The sequence below is a fragment of the Carassius auratus genome, chromosome 10 (genome assembly GCF_003368295.1).
Source record: "Carassius auratus strain Wakin chromosome 10, ASM336829v1, whole genome shotgun sequence".
In the NCBI taxonomy this organism is placed as follows: Eukaryota; Metazoa; Chordata; class Actinopteri; order Cypriniformes; family Cyprinidae; genus Carassius; species Carassius auratus.
The window spans coordinates 2799543-2820273 of NC_039252.1; the positions used below are offsets into that span (position 1 = coordinate 2799543).

A 20731-nucleotide genomic window follows, 5' to 3' on the forward strand; every position below is an offset into this window, starting at 1 on the left:
TCTACTTTTTTAAGATGATTGTCAGGTGAAGCTGGAGCCTTCAGGATCAGCAGGAGGAATCCTGGGTAAAATCAGAGGTAAGAGAGCGATTCCAGTGGTATTTTATATAGAAAAGAGAGAAATGAATTACCCAAAAATTACAATTGTCAAGTTATTTCAAACCCATAAGCATTTTGGGTAACACTTTAGCATAGGGACCGATTCTCACTATTAACTAGTTACTTATTAGCATGCATGTTATTAATATATTGGATGTTTATAAAGCACATATTCTACATCTCTTATGTCTCTAACTTAACTACTTCAGACAAAAGTCGTAGTTAATGGTTTGTTAATGGCAAGAATTGGACCTTAAAATAAAGTGTGACCGATTTCTCTGTGTTTAAAAGCTCATGAAGAGATTGTAAAAGTACTTCATATGAATAGAGTTATTCAATCAAAGTCTTCAGAAGAAACAGAAACACTTTATATGATGACCAGATATCATTAGGCTTTTATTCACATACAAACACACATTCAGAAAGCACATCAGACACGGTGAAGCTCAAACACGCTCGACACGTGAGGACAAATGCAGTAGTTTAAGGAGTTTTTATTCCACAATCAGTGTTGGGAAGGTTCGTGTGGAAATCTAATAGATTACAAGTTACCCTGTTTAAAATGTAGTGGAACTATTTCAATGGCTTTTTTGGTCACACTTTATTTTAGGGTCCAATTCTCACTATTAACTAACCATTGACTTTTGCCTCAGTTGACTCCTTATTTGCTGCTTATTAATAGTTTATAAGGTAGTTGTTAAGTTTAGGGTATTGGGTAGGATTATGGATGTCACCTTTATTTATTTATTTATATAGCGCTATAAACAAAATACATTGTGTCAAAGCAACTGAACAACATAATGCCTTTATATATGTCATGCATTATGTGTACTTTATAAGCACTTATAAACAGCCAATATGTTAATAATAGACATGCTAATAAACAAATACTTATTAGTGTGAAATGGACCCTATACTAAAGTGTTACCGCTTTTTTAAAAATAATGCTTACATTTTGATTACTTTTCTCCATTTCTAGTGAATGTTTTCAACTGTTAACCAGTTAATCACCTCTCAGACAGATTTTTAAAACATGTTAAAAAACTAAAGAATAGCACGGCTTTAAATGGCACATCCTAAACAGGCAAAGCAACAACTTCATTTCATTCAACATATCCTAGCTTTGTAATCTTTAACATTTAATTTTTGATGCATCGATACACTGCTATCTCCAGGAAACTAGTGAATATCATGTAGTGCACACCTAGCATTAGATGCTAAGACTGTCTCTTCCTCACACTCAGGCAAAGCCGCAGGAAGCTTGAACCTGGGGAATTTCTTTGCCTCCCACAAAGGCTACACCCGGCAGGGCTTCGACAGACTCAGCACCGAGGGAAGTGACCTGGAGAAAGACGAGGAGGACGGCACCGACTCTGAGAACGAGGAGTACTCCGCTCCGCCTGTCCCCAGACCCTCGTCCTAAAGAGCCCACACCTTCTGCTAGTGCTGTCGGGATCTACTTTAATCCCCTGTGTTTGTTTGTATCGACTGCTGAAACATTTATCTGGTGTGAAAACCTACGACTGCCACTTTAATTGATGCTTTTAAGGGACCACGCGGAGATTCAGAGCACTGGTCAATTTTAGGATAAAGACATTTGATGATTAATTTTTAACAGGAGGGTAAAGCTAGATTATTTATTTAGTTTTAATGATGAACAGCAAGTCAAATCTCTTCCAGTAATTTATAGCAGTGCAATTAATATATAATTGATCCAGGCATTTTGTGTCATAACATTTCTGTGTCTGTGCCTTCATGTATTTCGCCTTCTGCAGCACCTATATATTACTACAGATGTGCCACATATTTAAGAGCTGCTACTGTCACCTGTGATTTGAGTTGGTTTTTGCTTCTGATTTAAAGGAAAAGAAAAAAAAAGATGATTACAAGGCTGTATCTACTATATTTTCAAAGCTACTGTGCGATGTGTCTGATATTTGTTGTGATACTACGGTTTTATTGCAAGAAAACTATTTTCAGTAACGATGTTATTTGTGTAATAAAGTGTCTGCAAAGCATCAGCTCTTTCTACCGGCTGTGTGAAGTATCTTCATGCACACTGAGAGAAAGTTCACACTTCACAGCTTATCAGGGGGAAACTGTGGTTTGGGGGAAGAGGGTTTCAGATGTCTCGTAGAAATACAGTACACAGGTCTATATTCTGTTTAGTTGGAGGCACTCTGAACTCATTCAGACTTTTTTAGCCGATCAAGTACTAGAATTAAGAAATAATGACCATCAATTAATATCACTACAGTACACTAAAAAAATCGCACATATCAACATAAAAAATCTAGTTTTTACCATGCACATCTATAAATGAATGTGTCCACAAATGACCCACTCATAACATAATTTCACAAAAATGGGTAGATTAATAAAATAGATTTGTAAAGTCTTACAAATGTTGTTCAGATAGGAAATATAAATTAAAACGAGCATTCCAATACATGTGTAGAGATTTAGATGAATGAATGACCATGACTTTAGCTGAGGGGTTCATGTAAACCTGTCCCTGTGCTCTTGGTTTTAATAATCACTTTCAGTTTGTATCGTTCGAGGCCTGTTAGCGCGAGCCTTTGTGTTTAACATTTCGAGTCTGTCTCAACACACGCTCGCGGTCTGCGCGCTTAACCACTCGTTTGCATGCATGACACATTTCCTGTATTTGGCCCAAGTGTTCAAGTGGACGTGAAGACCGTGAATGACTGTTAAAAATACTCAAACTTATGGTGCTGGCTTCTTGAGAGCGTTTGCACGCGACAGGACGTAAGCGTGCGTGACTTAAAAACACCAAAGCACAGCATTAACGCGCACTAAATCCACTCTCCTCATGTTCTGGAAAAAAAATCACGTTCTCACAAGATTCCAGAATAAGTAAAAAAAAAAATGCATAATTAAATATTACATATATTTTGGTAGTATGTTGCACATTTCACTTGTGCAAAGATGAAAATATGTAACTGTTTGCAACTGCTCTTTATCATTCACAATGAATAAATTGTGGTTTCCGTTATAGACACTCGTGAACATTTAGAAGTTTATTGTTAAATGTAAAGTGTTGGAAATCAAAATCAAACTCTTAAAATAAAGCTAAGTATAACAATATAGGTGTGATCCATCGGTTAATGAGAAGTTCTACACACTTGTGGTTTTGACACTTGGCCCAAAATACAGGAAATACGTCATTTTAGACAAGTGGTAAAGTGCAAAGAGCATAAGTGGGAGTTTTTGGACGAGGTGTAAGTGTGAAGAACGTTTCATTAACCAGTGGGACACATTTAAAGGGATACTACTCCACCAAAAATGAACATTTAGTCATTAATCACTTACCCCCATTTCGTTCCAAACCCACAAAAGATTTGTTCGTCTTCAGAACACAATTTAAGATATTTTGGATGAAAACCGGGAGACTGCCAACTTGTAACTTACACTGTCAAGGTCCAGAAAAATATAAAATATATCACCAGAATAGTTCATCTGCCATCAGTGCTTCAACCGTAACATTATAAAGAGACAAAAATACTTTTCATACGAGATAATATGAAATATCTGTATTTCTCCACATCACCGTTGCACCATTTTGGAAAATATGAGCTAATTTCACAACATATCTGTGCATACATATGTGATACACTCCAAAACGGTGAATTTTATTGTTGAATAAAGTTGTTATTTTTGTTTTCTTTGCACACTAAACGTAGTCTCGTAGGTTTATAAAACTACGGTCGAGTCCCTGATGTCACATTAATTATTTTAACAATCCTTGCTATGTTTCTGATCCTCTAAGGACACTTGCTTGTTTTTGGAGGGGTCAGAGAGCTCCCAGATTTCATCAGAAATATCTTCATTTTTGTACTGAAGAAGAACAAAGGTCTTGGGTTTGGAACAACTCAAGGTTGAGTCATTAAAGCTGCGGTAGGGAACTTTTGACGTTCTAGCGGTTAATAAACAGAACTGCTTGCGTCTTGCGGAAGAACATCGTAGCCGGAACTACTTCTCTCTGTTTATGTCTATGAAGAATCACAAAGGTACTGGGTTACTCCGCCGCGGTACCCCCGAAGCAATCTAAAATAGTCCGAATATAAACACTTATTATAGGTGCACCCTAGTGATTCAGGACAAGCTAAAAACACGGTTTGGAAAATGGATTCATGGTGTAATCGCTTATTATATACACTTTTCTACATTTTGAACACAGTTACAGAAGTTACGGACCTCAGCTCTGATTGGTTATTTCTTACCGGGAGCAGATGACTTTCTGCAAATGGCAATAGGACACTGGGAGGAGCCAGAGGAGCTTGATTTTTTCACAGATTATCTGTCTCATATTCTACTGTCAGGACATAATGACAGGTTTAACAAATATGTAAAAAATATTTTTTTACAAAAGTTCCCTACAGCAGCTTTAATGATAGATTTTTTTGGGTGAACTAGGCCTTTAATGGAGGCTCAATCCTCCGTTGTGGTACTACCTAGAGGGAGAACGACAGAAAATGCCTGAAGTATTGATGCTGGGACAGTGCAATAAAGCTGCTTATATAGGCTCGTAATGATGATCGACAGGATAGTTGCTCTTTCTGCAGTTTAAATGTAGCCCTGAGTCAAAAAGTCTACTTTTCTTTAAAAAAAACGAAAGAAAAACAGAAAATCAGTCACTGCACTTGACTTACTTTTGTAGGTTTAATGATAATGATAAAGTTTATTACACACATATGATAAGTCTCATAATCATGCATATTAGTTTTACAGTCGTTTAATTTTTCATCACTTAGATCAGTGTTTCTCAAGATAAAAAATGACAAAATATCCACAGTCATGAGTCTCAGCAGTCAGAGAAGCTGCTGTAACCCACAGACTAAAGGAGTAACGTCTGAAACCATAGCAAAGGTTATAGACTGCAAAACATTGGAATAAAGTCTTTATTTGATCTAGTATCAGTAATACACTCCTAATGTAATGATATAAACAATAATCACACAGAAATACATGAATACATGACATAAGGCATCCAGTTATAAATTTGCATTTCATAACTGTTATTTCAATGTAGTGTTAGTTTTATCCTAAGAGAGAATGATCACCAGGAACACGAAAGCAAGGTTAACTCAAGCTAGGGTCGGCATTCCGTTGCATATTGTTACAAATATTCATATTCAAAATACCATACTCAGTAATATGTGTCAATACCATAATGCAACTTGGCACAAATTGTTCTTAATTTCTAAACAACACTGTGTCTACGCAGGAAGTGATTGAAATCGCACATTCACCAGCCACAGACCAATCGGCTGAGAGCCGGAGGCAAGAAATCAGCAACAGCTACACTATCAGTCAAGTGTTTGTTTTTGTTTGCTGCTCACCAAGCCTGCATTTATTTGATCCAAAGTACAGCAAAAACAGTACAATCCTGAAATTTTAACTAACTTTCTATTTGAATATATTTTATAATATAATTAATTCCCGTGATGCACAGCTGAATCTTCAGCATCATTACTCCAGTCTTCAGAAATCATCCTAATGTGGTGATTTGCTGCTCTAAAACAATTATGCTGAAAAGTAGATTTTTTTGATGAATAGAACGTTTAGAAGAACAGCATTTATCTGAAACAGAAATCTTTTGTAAATGTCTTTAACATCAGTTTTGATCAATTTAAAGCATCTTTGCTAAATAATAGTAATAATTTCCATAATTCAACCCCCCCCCCCCCCCCCCCCCAAAAAAAAAGTATTATGTGACACCGAAGACTGGAGAAATGATGCTAATATTCAGATTTGAACTCACATGAATAAATTACATTATAAAATATATTCAAATAGAAAAATATTTCTCAAAATTACTGCTTTTGCTGTGGATCAAATAAAGGCAGGCTTGGTGAGCGGAAGTGATCTTCCTGTTCAAAACGTTTGACCTGCAGTGAAATTGAGATGAAAATCCACATTTTTACACAATGATACAACAAAACATGCATGCGGTTCAGAACAACAGTCAGAAAGAAGGAAGTGGCTGGAGTTACAAGCAGTCGCTCTCCATCTGAAGGCACGTGGCAGTGTGAGTAGTCTAGTGTTACATACACATCTGGAATAAGCTTGCAATCCCGCTGAAATGCCAAACATAACAGTTGCTGACAGATCACATTCAGATACAGTAGCTTAGGGATGTCTCTAAAGCGCCAGCGTCTTTTACTGAGGTCGGTAGCCGCTCTTCTGCGGCATGTAACTCAAGGCGGAGGCGGGTGGCTCCTCTGTGACGGGAGACACCTCCTCCTCCTGCACCGGACAGAAGGTCAGCGAGCCTCCGTCACACTCCGGAGCCAGCACCCCGGGCTCCAGCTCTCGGCCGCGTCTGAAGTATGAGCTCCTGGACTGGCTCTCGTTGAGATGGTCGGGATGCTCCTCACAGTCCAGCAGCGGCTGAGTGGACTCGGAGCGAGCGAACGCTGGAGGCTGGTGGCTGGGAGTCTGGCCCTTGTAGCCGCTGCCCAGCACGGTGGAGTACTGCACGGTGCTGGACGTGGTCTGGCCCGAGTCGCCCTCGTCGCTGTCCGACACGCTGTGCCGGGGCGAAGACATGCAGGACGAGCCTCCGATGCCGCTGCTGTGCTCCTCCGACAGATACTTGTCCTTCTTCAGCGGCAGAACGCCCTTTTCTTCCTCGCACAGGGACTTGCCGTCGAACACGTCCACCTCCACCACGCTGACGTCTTCTTTGGGCAGGTCGGCCTTCAGAGAGTCAGAAGATGTTAGCTCTGTCATAATGTTTTTGGACGTGTTTTGTAATTCACCCTTGATTAGGATTCCTTACACTGACCTTTATGGGGAAATCAGGTGACCAGTGGGCAATGGAGCTGTCAGACGGGTCTGGAACCTGCGGCCACAACATCTTCTTAATCCTGAAGAGAGACAGAAAATAATGAGTGCAAACGCCACACAGCGCCCTTCACTGCTGATAGGTCAACTCTTCAGAATACATTACCAATAACATCTGTATTAAATGAAGCAATCCAAAAATTATTTTAATGCCCTTTCATTTGGAGCAAGTTACTTAAAGAGTATGTCATTGGTTTCACAATCCTCTATTTTCCTCATTTTAAATTTCACTTCTATATTTTCTATATTTAAACAATCCTTCCATATTTTGAATTGTAACAAGGAACTGTGAAGAAGTGACTAAAAGGTAGCATTAAAAGTATCCTAAAAATAGTGTGCAGGAGTCTTGCACTAAAATATACATCTACAGGATAAATAGCTTTCAGTCATATTTAAATTAAATTGAAATATATGCATTTAGCAGACACTTTTTATCCAAAGTGACTTACAGTGCATTCATGCTATCAATTTTTACCTATCATGTGTTCCCGGGGAATCGAACCCCCAACCTTGCGCTAGCTTGCTTGCTAACCCAACGCTCTACCAGTTGAGCTACAGGAACACTATTTAAAAATATGATCAGTTACATCCACAGTATGAATCAATTATGCTTGGCATTATGAGATACTTGCCATTTTAAAATATAAAAAGAAGAATGAGAATAAAAGATTTGTCAGAGAAACTATCAATTACATTTTTTTTCTAACACAATTATAAGATTAGCTTTACGATGCATTTAGTGCCTTTCTTCATGTTGCATGTCAAACAGCACCAGGTTATCATTCTAGAGAAAAGAGCACTAAAAAATTATGGAGATTTTTTGTTTTATGAAACAAAATCTGCATCGAAGTAGAAAACTGAAGACGTGACTTAATGTTGAATTTTTGCTTTGCGTTTCGTTTTGAGTGGAGAAAAGCACTGACTCACACTTCTCTTTTCCGAAGGCAGAACATTATGATAAAGACGGTCAGGAACAGGAAGCCGAGGCAAACCACAACTACAATCACCTCCACCTCTCCATCACCTACAATCAAGAGAGCATAAGTAACATCTTTCAGCAGCTTACACAGCTCACCGTACCGTGAATCACGACGCATCATCAAGCATTTCAGACTTACCGTACTTCATAGTTTTGAAAGTACAATCGGTGCCTTTGAAAGATCCTGCTTCTGTTGACACCAAGACGTTAACCACGTAATCGGTTTCACTGGCCAGATCCGTCAGCACGTGTGAATGGACATTAGGGTCCACCGTCACAGCTGCAAAAGACACATACGACTCAGATCAGCTTGAGAAACCTCACGCATCACAGACGCATCATGTGTTGAACATACATTTCCATTGCTTAGTGTTCCCGATGGCGTAGAATATGGTGTAGTTGGTGATGAAACCCCGCTGGCTGTCCAGAGGAATCTCATCCCACGTCAGCTCGGCACTGTTCTTCTTGGATTTTTTCACTTTGACAGTAGGACCCTCTATTGGAGCTGGATAAACAACAACAACAACTGTTACACGAGTGTGCTTCAGTACATGAGGAAATTGCATGCACTTCAGATACATACTTCCTTGTTGAATGTAGGCTGGTCTGGTCACGGGACGTCCTGCTTGGAAAAGCCTGTGTCCTGAATGATTCTTGTAAATCGGATACACTGATATGTTGTACCGCTTGAATTTCTCCAAATCAGCTGGGGAAAGAAAAAAAGACATCTGGTCACCTGCATTGCTCCCAAAACGTATTGTATGCATGTTTTGCAACAGCAGACATCCGTTTCACACTTTCACAGCTTCTATAGCAGACCTGTGACTCTTTACGGAAAATGACATTGGTGTCTGTCTCACCGCATTGCTTTCGTAAAAATAATTAAAAAAAATTTTTTTTTGACACTTGGCCAATAGGATTATATTCCGAAAGCATGTATATTTTTAAAATGTTATATTTTTATTTTTAGCATTGAGCCAAGAACAGACTGTAAAACTCGCAGTGATTCCTTTCCTTTGCTTCTGATGTCACGCCTGCGAAATGATCATTACATTAGCAATACCTGCTACAGATGTACACAACATGCCTAATACATACTAAACAAGTGGTTTACTAAAGCCAGTCCCTGCTGAATTTATCGCGAAATCAAGCAAACCCCGCAAATTTGACAAAAGTTAGCAAATTTTCGTAACTGGCGTAAATTTCCCGCTGAATTTGGCTTTAGACCCGTCCCGTGACGTCATCGTAATCCGGATACAATCATTGTTATTCTGAAAACATTGTAAGGTTTCACAAAGTGAAACAGAGCAAATGAAGTGTTACAATACCAGAACGCTTGGCTCCAATCAGCATGTTTTGTATTTTTGCCCCTTACAAGCAGATTAAAATGTAAATAACAGTTCTGTCAATCGATAAGAAAAAAAAAACTAATTAAATCGCACATTTTTTTTTATTAATCGAATGAATTAATGCAATCCTTGTCAAGAAAAACAAGACAGAAGCAGTAATTGTGAGTGGTTATTTTTAATGCCATTAAACTGGAATTTTTTTTTATTTGCGCTAATTTTGACAGCACTAGTAAACATGCACAGTTTCCAGTGGTCTAGCGTATTAGTCAAAGCTTCAGGAAATAATGAGCTGGTACCATTTAGTGTGGTGATGGTGAGATTTTTGGGGACTCTCTGCCAGCCGACCTGCAGCTCTGTTTGATGCACAGACTGTGTGATTTTCACCCACTCCAGCAGATATTCGGAGAGATGTAAAGTGGGACGAGGAGGCAGGACAGCAGTCCACTTCACCTGCAGCTTCGACTCTGGCTTTCCATCAAGCACAGACCAGCTCATATCCTCCACGCCAGGAAGCTCTGCGAAATCAAACACTTCACACATCACACCTTCCACATGCCCCTAACAAAGCTGTCTACACTAAACCTATATTTGAAAGATCATTTATTTATACACCACCAATCAAATGATTTTAAACTGTAAGACTGTTTTTAAAGAAGTCTCTTCTGCTCACAAAGCCTGCATTTATTTGATCCAAAGTTCAGCAAAAGCAGTAATTTTGTGAAATATTTTTACTATTTAAAATAACTGCTTTCTATGTGAATATATTTTAAAACATAAATGATTCCTGTGATCAAAAGTGTATTTTCAGCTTCATTTCTCCAGTCTTCAGTGTCACATGATCTTCAGAAGTCATTCTGATATACTGATTCGTCATTCAGGAAACATTTATTATTATTATTATTATTATATCCTAAAACTATAATCGCTGTGTCCCTTTCTAAATTCAACTGTTTAGTCATTTCATATTTTATCTGATATATTATTTTTATTTGTTAGTGTATATCATATACTGTATATGTCATAGAGAACCTAACAGAAAACACGTCTGTATTTGCACTTCCATCACAACAAATCCATTTATTCTCACAGAAAGCGATCTGGCGAAGTACTCCAGGTGTTTTGGAAAGCGCTCAGTGGCTTTATAAAACATAGCATGCAAGTGGTAACTGTTATTTATAGATTTACAAAAAATTGATTTAAAGACACTGCTACATGGCTGATTCTTCTAGATATTAAATAAAGATGATTTAGGAGCAAATTAGCGTCCATTTCGTTTGTTTTGATGAAGCTTTAAAAGTGCTGCTGCATTTATAGCACATTCTTTATTAAAAAAGGTGTCACAACTGATCAGAGGACAATTAAAGGGTTAAAATGTTACATTTACAGCGTTCAAACTGAAAACCACTGCAGTCTTTAGCATACCTTTATCTGATCCTGGAATGAACAAAGATGCTTTAGGAGACGCTCCAACTGAATTGAACGCAGTTATTTCAATATTGGCCATTTTTCCTGGTGGCAGCTCCATTGAATACATCTGGCTGACAGTATTTTCTTTTATACTGGGGCTTTCAAACATCTTGTAACCCTGGTTGATACTCAAGTTATATGACAGTATTTTCCCATTAGCTTTTACAGGATCCTGCAAGAGAAAACAATATGAAAACATTCACTATTTAGATTATAAACAGCAACTGAATATTAAACTACACAGATTAACACCCTGTACAAATACTATTGTTGTTATTTTAGCACCTATGAGGTGAAAAAAGGAATTTACCTTCCATATTAGTGTGACATTTCTATTATTAGCAGTGGGCTGAATGATTCTCCAAAGATCTGGTGCACTTGCTGGCTCTGAGAAGATAAGATGGTGTAAAAATGGCCTGATGAGTATTCATTCTGCAATTTGCAATGCTGGGAAGTAATTAAACAGTGATGCTACTAATGAACTATGTATTTCAGTAGCCTGACAGCTTTTTTACATCACTGTTTTTAATGTCCTATTGTTTGCACACACTTTACAGTCAAGCAATTCAAGAGAATAATCAAAGTCGCTCTCCTATATACTGTGTTGGAAAGTTTTTAATAATCTAAACGCAAAGTGTAAATCGCACGGCGTGGGTGCACTCAGGACGTGTCCAAATCACACCTCTTTTTTTAGACCAGCACGCCCATGGGCACACAAATGAGCACAAATGCATTTGCCAATTAAACGATGTGGTGCAGGACGAGAAAATGCAAACGGCACCGGACTGAAACTAGCAAACACACTTGCGCTGCACCTTGCGTCGCATTGCGCCAGGTGTATGATTCATGAAAATTTGTGTAAAATTTGCTTCATTCGCTAGTGAAATTAACTTCACAACAGATGCGAATTCGCGTCATGGGAGGAGTTTCTGTAAGTCGAGTTCAAAACGACCAAAACGCTCAATTCGCGACACGTCTATCGCACGAATCGTGCTGCAGGATGTCTATTCATGTCTTTGCATTGACTTAACATCTAAATCACTCACACTTAATGCTTCATTGGCGTCTGGTGTGAATGCACCATAAGTGTTAGAGCAGCTAACTAGTTCTTTAAAAGGTTAGCTATAGTTTCAGAGTAGTGTCCCCAACACAGTATTTATTTTATAACCCAATTCTAGAATCCTGGCTTCATCAACGTTTCAGAGGTTATGAGTAATACAGGTCTTACTGGCTTCTGCAGTGCTATTTGCAACATTGAGGCTCCAGTCACTCCAGTAACTGCTTTTACTTTCTCCAATGCATCGCATCTGCACCACATATTCAGTGTACGGCTCCAGAGACTGCAGTCTGAACGACTCGATGTACCCTCTGGTGAAGCTCTCCGGCACCTAAAACAAACATGAATTCATGAAGGAAACAGTGTTATTTTTTTTAGAGGTTATATGCAAGATGAAAATAATTCAAGCTTGTACTGCACTGTCTGAGATAAAGGCCCGCTCCCAATCGTTGAGCCATACTTGTGCTGTCCACACCTGAAATATTTAGCCCTGGGTAACAGAATCAAAGCTTATCTTGCTTTACACTGTTCAACAGTTCATTCTGGGTCTTCATAAGCTGCGGTTTCTACATTCCTAACCCCTTATTTGCATATATACTACCCGTTTACATAACGGCTCTAGCATTGTTTTAAAAAAACGGTCACTTCTTTAAATCTTTCCACATTTTCCATCACTGTTTGACATCCTGTTTATACAATGTGCAGTCCAAGTGAATATGAGGCACTTGATTGGTTGACAGTTGTTAAGCATCCTAACACCACACACTTCACAAGTTTGGCACTGAAACACAACGCAAGTGCTGCGAACAGCGCAAGTGTGAAACACACCTGAGGGTTAAGAGCGGGGGGGTTTAATGCCTGTTCACACCGAGTGGCAACCTCCCGCTCTCTCTCGTGAAACCTACACGGAAGTGATTAAAACTATAAAAATTTATCGACTGGCTGCTGGTGGCTGGCTCCAAAAGGGAGTCATTCCCATAGACTCCTCCATGTTAAAATGCCCAACTCTACAGCTGAAAAACATGTTTATGATTATAACAGACAACTAAGGAAAATCCCAAATTCAGAATCTCAGAAAATAAGAATATAACTTAAGACCAACACAAAGAAAGGATTTTCAGAAATCTTGTCCAACTGAAAAGTATGAACATGAAAAGTATTAGCATGTACAGCACTCAATACTTAGTTGTGGCTCCTTTTGTCTGAATTACTGCAGCAATGCGGCGTGGCATGGAGTCGATCAGTCTGTGGCACTGCTCAGGTGTTATGAGAGCCCAGGTTGCTCTGATAGTAGCCTTCAGCTCTTCTGCATTGTTCGGTCTGGCATATCGCATCTTCCTCTTCACAATACCCCATCGATTTTTCGTTGGGGTTAAGGTCAGGCTAGTTTGCTGACCAATTAAGAACAGGGATACCATGGTCCCTAAACCAGGTACTGAAAGCTTTGGCACTGTGTGCAGGTGCCAAGTCCTGTTGGAAAATGAAATCTGCATCTCCATAAAGTTGGTCAGCAGCAGGAAGCATGAAGTGCTCTAAAACTTCCTGGTATACGGCTGTGTTGACCTTTGACCTCAGAAAACACAGTGGACCAACACCAGCAGATGACATGGCACCCCAAACCATCACTGACTGTGGAAACTTTACACTGGACCTCAAGAAATGTGGATTGTGTGCCTCTCCTCTCTTCCTCCAGACTCTGAGACCCTGATTGCAAAATTTACTTTCATAAGAGAACATAACTTTGGACCATTCAGCAGCAGTCCAGTCCTTCTTGTCTTTAGCCCAGGCGAGATGCTTCTGATGCTCTCTGTTGTTCAAGAGCGGCTTGACACAAGGAATGCGAGGCTGAAACCCATGTCTTGCACACGTCTGTGTGTAGTGGTTTTCTTGAAGCACTGACTCCAGCTGCAGTCCACTCTTTGTGAATCTCCCCCACATTTTTGAATGGGTTTTGTTTCACAATCCTCTCCAGGGTGTGGTTATGCCTATTGCTTGTATATCTTTTCCTTCCCTTCACCTGTCTATTAATGTGTTTGAACACAGAGCTCTGTGAACAGCCAGCCTCATTTGCAATGACCTTTTGTGTCTTGCCCTCCTTGTGCAAGGTGTCAGTGGTCGTCTTTTGGACAACTGTCAAGTCAGCAGTCTTCCCCATGATTGTGTAGCCTACAGATCTAGACTGAAAGACCATTTAAAGGCTTTGCAGGTGTTTTGAGTTAATTAACTGATTAGAGTGTGTCACCAGGTGTCTTCAATATTGAACCTTTTCACAATATTCTAATTTTCTGAGATACTGAATTTGGGATTTTCCTTAGTTGTCAGTTATAATCATCAAAATTAAAAGAAATAAACATTGAAATATATCAGTCTGTGTGTGTAATGAATGAATATAATATGCAAGTTTCACTTTTTTAATGGAATTAATTAAATAAATACACTTTCTGATGATTTTCTAATTATATGACCAGCACCTTTATGTTTGGGGTAGACTTAAATGAGTTATCAAACTCTTTATTTTTCAGAAGGGGTAGGTCTGATTTCTTACATATCTAAGAAATGTATTCTATTAATCTGGATAAAGGATCACCCTTCAACATTTAAACTATTTAAAAATATCATGATCGACACACTGCATATGGAATATTTAACATACAGTTTTCAAAACAAAACTCACATCTTCTTAGAGACCTGGAATATTTTTTTGGAATATTTTTTCAGATGCTAGTGGGAAATTAAAATCGAAAAAGTGTTTAAAATGTAATTGCCAATTGGTGCTGAAGTTGGAACTTTTGATAACACTGATTTACAGTAAATAAAATAAAACATTTTTGTCCTGACTATTTTTAAATCTGAATTGTTTTTTGTTTTCCTGTACCTCGATCCAAACTTCAGATGCTGCTTTGCGGTATCTGATGGCATAAGAGAGTTTCATAATGGTCCTGTCAATGGGATGTTTCCAGGTAACCATGAGAGATGTAGGGATGTTAACTTCAGCGAGGACTTGGACATTCAGTGGTGGATTTGGTTTTGCTACAAAACAAACACACAAAAAAAGCCAGTTGAACTGATGCATTCAAACAGAGGGTAAACTGCATCCTTTTCTAATTCACAACCTGAAATCATACCAAAATAAGACGAATCATTTTGAAGTTCGGACTGCTCTGACCCCAGAGCATTCTTCACTTCAACCCACACTTTTAAAATCATGTGAATTGGAAAGGTTTCCAGGTTGACGACGCAGGATCTTGCAAGATACTGATTACACTCAGCTTTATGTTTTTGAGTGGTCCCAAGTCTAAAATAGAAAAAGAAGAAGTAAATGACACTCTAGTCTTTCACTTTGAGTCACTTGGAAAAAGACAAAAAAATAAAAAATGTGTAAAAGCATTTGCAGTGTTATCAGGGCTTCTGTTACTTTAACACATACACGTTGGCATAAACGGTGTAAGTTGTATCGATCAGCGGGTTTCGCAATCCTGGATCCCAACTACAGTTTAAGTTAGGGGAAATATCCTTGTCCTCTTGCACAGCAATGCATGACAGATTCTTTGGTTTCAATGGAGGATCTGGAGAGCATAAACAGAAAAACAATGGATGAATGAAGACATTTTCTTGAGTGTTTAGTAAATAATGAAAAAGAGTTTTAAATAGGAAAAATATAGAAACTGTTTGGTCATTTTTGAGCATGATGCTAATGGTCTAATACGATTCAATGATCTATGCTAAGCTAAGCTAAAATTAATCTATTTTCAAAAAAAAAGTGGAGCGTTCCTTTAATTTGAATTTAAACTTGAGCATTAATCAAGTTCAAAACTTGTTTTCAAAATGTTTTAGAATACTTGAAATAAACTGGATATTCTGGATATTCTGCAATATTTTGTGGTTTAGAACAGCAACTGTTCACCCTGGAGATAGCAATCCCTACTAAAACACAGTTGGTCTTTACATTCTAAAGCAACTGCTGTGATTTGGCACAAAAACACTTACATCCCGCATGGAGTGAGATTCCATAGACACACGGTGGTACGAATGACAGGGACTGCTTGGCGGCTCTGCACTTCAACCAACCGTTCAAGTTACTGTCGATGTTAACAGTAACACTAACAGCCGTTTCATTTATTCTGCGGTAAGACTGCTTTGGAATGCTGCCGTTCTCCGAAATCCATTCAATATCATCTGAGGTGTAATCGGACCCTTCAAGCAGGTGACATGTCGCGGTGAAGTCTTTTCCCACCTCAAGAACAATGCTACTGCTGGAGTCTGGAAGGATCTTCACACAACTATTAGTGAAACCTGTGTGACACAACACAGAACTGAGTATCACAACAAAACAACAACGATATAAGCGTTAACTGTCTGGGAGGTAATAGAGGAAATGACATGGCTTACCTACTGCATAGTGCAAAAACATCAAGAGTAGAAGTAAATTACATGAAGTGTCCATTGTGACATCAAGGCAGGTCTCTGAGAAAAGATGGAAATCAAAACATAGTCTATAGATTGAAAATGTAAATGGTGCATATTAGTACATAAGTGTAGTAGGGAACTACTTCAACCGAGTTGTTTTTACTGCCATTATCTGATTTATGCAGATTTTGGTCTTTTTTTTCTGTGTACAAGCACTGGTTTTAGAAACACCAATGTTTCTTTATTAATATTAAGGACCGCATAAGACTGCTATTTAAATTTTGAAAATGTGTTTTCTTGGAAAAACTGTTATTAATTATTAGGGCCGGGACTTTAACGCGTTAATTGAGATTAATTAATTACACAAAAAATAACGCGTTAATTAAGATTAATTAGTTACAGAAAAAAAAATCCCGCATTTTTTATAACTTTTTTGCACCGCTGAACGTTTCTCACTGGATGCGTTTCGGCGGACCGATTATACTGAAGCACCAACTAGCGTTCGCATATCACCGCAGCACATCGAGCCTCAGGTATCACCTCAACGCAAAACATATAGCAGCTAGCGTGGACGTGAACTATGTATTATTTTGTTGGTGCAACAGTTTATGTTGAACTCTTTATTGTTTTGGCCAAGGTTATTGAGAGTTGGACTTAGCATGTTATGGCCTCTGAAGCAACAGAGAGATGTTTTCTAATAGTCAGTGTTTCCAATGTGTTCTGAATGTAATTGACAGTATTGTGTTTTACTTAAAAAACACTTTACAGAAGGTTCCAGCACCTATAAGCTTCCTGAATTTCTGAAATGTACTATTTCTAAATTGTTTCTAAATATGCTATTGCTACACTTCATGGCAAAAATTGCACTGGTCTGCTAGACTTGGTTGAACAAAAATAAACAATATTTTGTTGCTTAAGCTTATGTATTCAGTCATTATTCAATGGTATACTATAAATCCATGTGAAAAAAAATTCTCACTGTTCTCAGGTCAAATATTTATATGCGATTAAAATGCGATTAATTTTGATTAATTAATTACAAAGCCTCTAATTAATTAGATTAATTTTTTTAATCGAGTCCCGGCCCTATTAATTATATTTAATTAAATATTTAATTAATGTATGTTTTTCTTACAGTTTGTCCACAACAACATTTTCCATTCTTAGTCGGGTATTATATCTCTTTCCTGTTTAGATGCATTGGATTTGTTAGTAAAAAAAATCATTTTGCATGTAAAACCAGCAGCATTTCAAATGTATCCAATTTATTGCTACCAATAAAAGGTATGGCTGATCTACTACATGTAGTGAGAGTTTGGCAGCTGGGTTAAGGTTAGCTAATCTCATCTACATTTAAAGAAACATAACAGCTTTGTATTGCTACAATGTCGGTAGTATATGTAAATGAACACTGTGAACTCTTTCATATCCCTGTTTATCTGTTTAGTCAGAAGGAAAGCTCTTTTTCTCTGTTTTTTGCTCTAATGATGTAACTCCAGTCCCCCCCCACCCCACTGTTTACTGCAGAGAAAGCAAAGTTTAATTTAGAGCCAATCCTGCCAGCAGTGAAGCGCCTCTTTAAGGAGAGGAGTGTGGAAGCCTACACAAGCCTAGCAGTTGATTTGAGTTGATCAGATCACAGAAATCAATAAGATATGACTTGGTTAAAAAATAAAAAAACATCAAGTCAGCAATTATTAACTTTAGCTCCTCATTTGCATCCAGGCCCAGTCTATTCATATTCCAGCCATTATGCAAATTATTTAAATAATGCAAAATAATAATACTTCCTTAAATTACACCACAAGCATTTTTTACTTTATTCTGTATCAAACCTCTTTTCTGATCTTGCCATTTCATCTTTTTTACATTAAAAGTTTACATACAACATGCAGAATCTGCAAAATGTTAATTATTTTTCCAAAATAATCATACAAAATGCATGTTATTGTTTATTCAGTACTGACCTGAATAAGATATTTCACATAAACATGATTACATATAGTCCACAAGAGAAAATAATCGTTGAATTTATAAAAATGACCCTTTGTTTTTCCTTCTGGAGCATCAGTGAGCATTTGAACCTTCTGTAATAGTTGCATACGAGTTCCTGATTTGTCCTCGGTGTGAAAAGATGGATCTTAAAATCATCCAGTCATTGTTGGAAAGGGTTCAAATATGCAGAGGATGCTGGGAAACCCAAGACTTTTCTGAAGAACAACTATCACTAAACTAAAAACCAGCTGTGGGTCATTCAGGTTACAACACGGTGTTAAGAGTCAAGGGGATGTAAACTTTTGAACGAGGTCATTTTTATAAATCCAACTATTATTTTCTCTTGTGGACCATATGTAGACGTATTTTATGTGAAATATCTTTCAGTACTGAATAAACAATAACATGCATTTTGTATGATCCCAGTTATGTGGTAAAATAATTAACATTTTGCAGATTCTGAAAGGGGGGTGTAAACGTTTGACTTCAACTGTACATATATGCACAGTGCATTCAGAAAGTGAAACGTTTAAAATTTTTGTGTGTGCGTGCAAATGCGCGTGTGTGTGCGTGTGTGTGTGCGTGTGTTTTCACCGGAATGACATTATGCCTGGTTTTCCAGTCATTACACTTGAAATCGACGTTCATCAGACCAGGGTTTCCCACAGTCTGAGTCCTTTAAGAGCTTTTTGCATATTCGAAGTGTGTCTTTATGTGTCTTTACTGAGGTTTTCATCTAACTACTCTGCCATAAAGTCCAGATTGGAGGATTGATGCAGTTTTGCGAGAAACTTTGAGAAGAACAGCCATCTCCACACGCTCAACCAGAGTGACCATCAGGCTTATCTCTCCTGATTGTGCAGTTTGGGCTTTGACCTCGTGGCTTGGGTTTCACTCTGATATACAATTTCAGCTGTTAGGCCTTCTATAGAGAGATGTGTGTCTTTCCATGTCTAATCAATTAAATCTGCCACAGAAACTAATACATTTCAAGCACAGCGTCTAAATACATTTGTCAATGTATGTATGTATTATTTATTTTGTAAATGGTCTTCATCATTATGGAACATTGAGTATTGATAGATAATTTGGTTACACTTTATTTTAAGGCATCCTTGTTACAGTGTAATTATATATTTAATTACTGAGTAATATTAATTAACTACATGTACTCACTATATGGTTTGGGTTAGGATTAGAATTACTTGAATTCAATTAAGCATAATTAATTGGTTTTATAATAGCAAGTACATTAAACCCATGTAATAAGAACACCTTAAAATAAAGTGTTACCAATAATTTAAAGCATTTTAACAACCTTGTTTAAAAAGTTATTTTATTCTGTGACTTATAAACAGGCCTATTGTCATATTTAATCACCAATATTTAAAGTGAAGACATATCATAATAGCAACACTATCAATACAATCTTACCGCAAGGGTCTAAACTCTAATAATAAAACATTGTTAAAAAAAAAAAAACTACAGATTTTACTCCATAAACTAATAATAATAATAATTTGATAATAATAAATAATAATAAATATTTGATATTCATCTTAATACAATGTCATAGATAAATATATTCCAGAGACTAACTTATCTACATACAGGCAAAATTATCTGTCTGTAAATACATAATTTAACAAAATAATATCCGGATTTCAAAAGTACTACTCATCAGTTATATTCAATATTTTCGTCTGCAGATTATTATAATATTTGGTACTTTATTTTATATGAAGCTTATAACTAGTATTCATGGTTTTCTTTACCATGATTTTATAATAGTTTTTATCATTGGCAAGGATGCCAGCAATATCTGTACAAGCTCTAAAAAATAATATATATATATTAAGTAGATTTATTGACTGGGCTAATGTTACAGGCTCAATACTTTTATTGACGGACATCTCACAGTAACACGATGCCTGAAGTACGTAGACGATAAAAACGAACATACTAAACGACATCACACTATCAGTTATACTGTGTATAACTTTATATATACATTAAGATGTTCTCTTACCTTTAAAGTGGCTTCACATCATACGAGTTACTGTAAATTGTAATCCTTAAAAAAACATCGCGGATGATCGAGTCGAGATGTCGTTTCCGTTGGTTCAGTAAGCTACTTCCGGTGTTTTCGCACAGAAGCGCACACTCATCAGAAACGACCCTCAATCGCGCTCGCTATCACTGAAGACGACAGTGTGTTCTACAGATCGAAGCATTCTGAGCATGCGCAGAGGCGAGATACACTAGAGACCGAAACTCCTCTCGTGATTGGTCGGCAGAGCTGTCAGTCATTTAAACACGCCCCGTGATTCATAATCTATTAGTTTTCCCGTTAGTCATCGCCCACTGCCGGAAAACCGTGATCTCACTGCATTTTAGTTTACATAAAGAACACAATTAAAATGAACCACACAAAATGTAGTGCTACAAACTTGCTTCGAAGGGCGTTATAATTCTCGTATTATTAACACTGTAAGCTCAACACGTTTGA

The 20731-nt window shown here is 37.6% G+C and overlaps 2 protein-coding genes across 5 annotated transcripts in view; one reads left to right on the forward strand and one right to left on the reverse strand.

Moving 5' to 3' along the window:
- pam (peptidylglycine alpha-amidating monooxygenase) overlaps positions 1-2128 on the forward strand; it is a 42425-nt gene extending 40297 nt beyond the window's left edge. For all 4 annotated transcript variants that reach the window (XM_026273177.1, XM_026273180.1, XM_026273178.1 and 1 more), the window contains 2 exons: positions 15-77; positions 1343-2128. In XM_026273177.1, the coding sequence (XP_026128962.1) occupies positions 15-77; positions 1343-1521 (242 nt within the window). In that variant the 3' untranslated portion in view covers positions 1522-2128. The remainder of the gene's footprint in view (positions 1-14; positions 78-1342) is intronic.
- A 3696-nt stretch (positions 2129-5824) lies between these two features.
- il6st (interleukin 6 cytokine family signal transduce) lies at positions 5825-20407 on the reverse strand. The gene is made up of 16 exons (XM_026273181.1): positions 20252-20407; positions 16210-16284; positions 15808-16113; positions 15248-15386; positions 14946-15115; positions 14696-14850; positions 11992-12151; positions 11074-11150; positions 10719-10935; positions 9593-9811; positions 8531-8653; positions 8303-8452; positions 8087-8227; positions 7896-7992; positions 6910-6991; positions 5825-6821 (listed from the first exon to the last, which is right to left on the reverse strand). The coding sequence occupies exons 2-16, from the start codon at positions 16262-16264 to the stop codon at positions 6282-6284; spliced, it is 2631 nt and encodes an 876-aa protein (XP_026128966.1). The 5' UTR covers positions 16265-16284; positions 20252-20407; the 3' UTR covers positions 5825-6281.
- Between the last annotated feature and the right edge of the window lie 324 nt (positions 20408-20731).

What these genes read in the sequence shown, in the direction of transcription:
- il6st (XM_026273181.1), bottom strand. Translation starts at nt 16,264, where the DNA reads ATGGACACTTCATGTAATTTACTTCTACTCTTGATGTTTTTGCACTAT. An exon ending in AATCTCACTCCATGCGGGAT is followed by an intron (nt 15,387 to 15,807) that starts GTAAGTGTTTTT and finishes TATGCTCTCCAG; the next exon opens with ATCCTCCATTGAAACCAAAG. An exon ending in TACACCGTTTATGCCAACGT is followed by an intron (nt 15,116 to 15,247) that starts GTATGTGTTAAA and finishes TTTCTATTTTAG; the next exon opens with ACTTGGGACCACTCAAAAAC.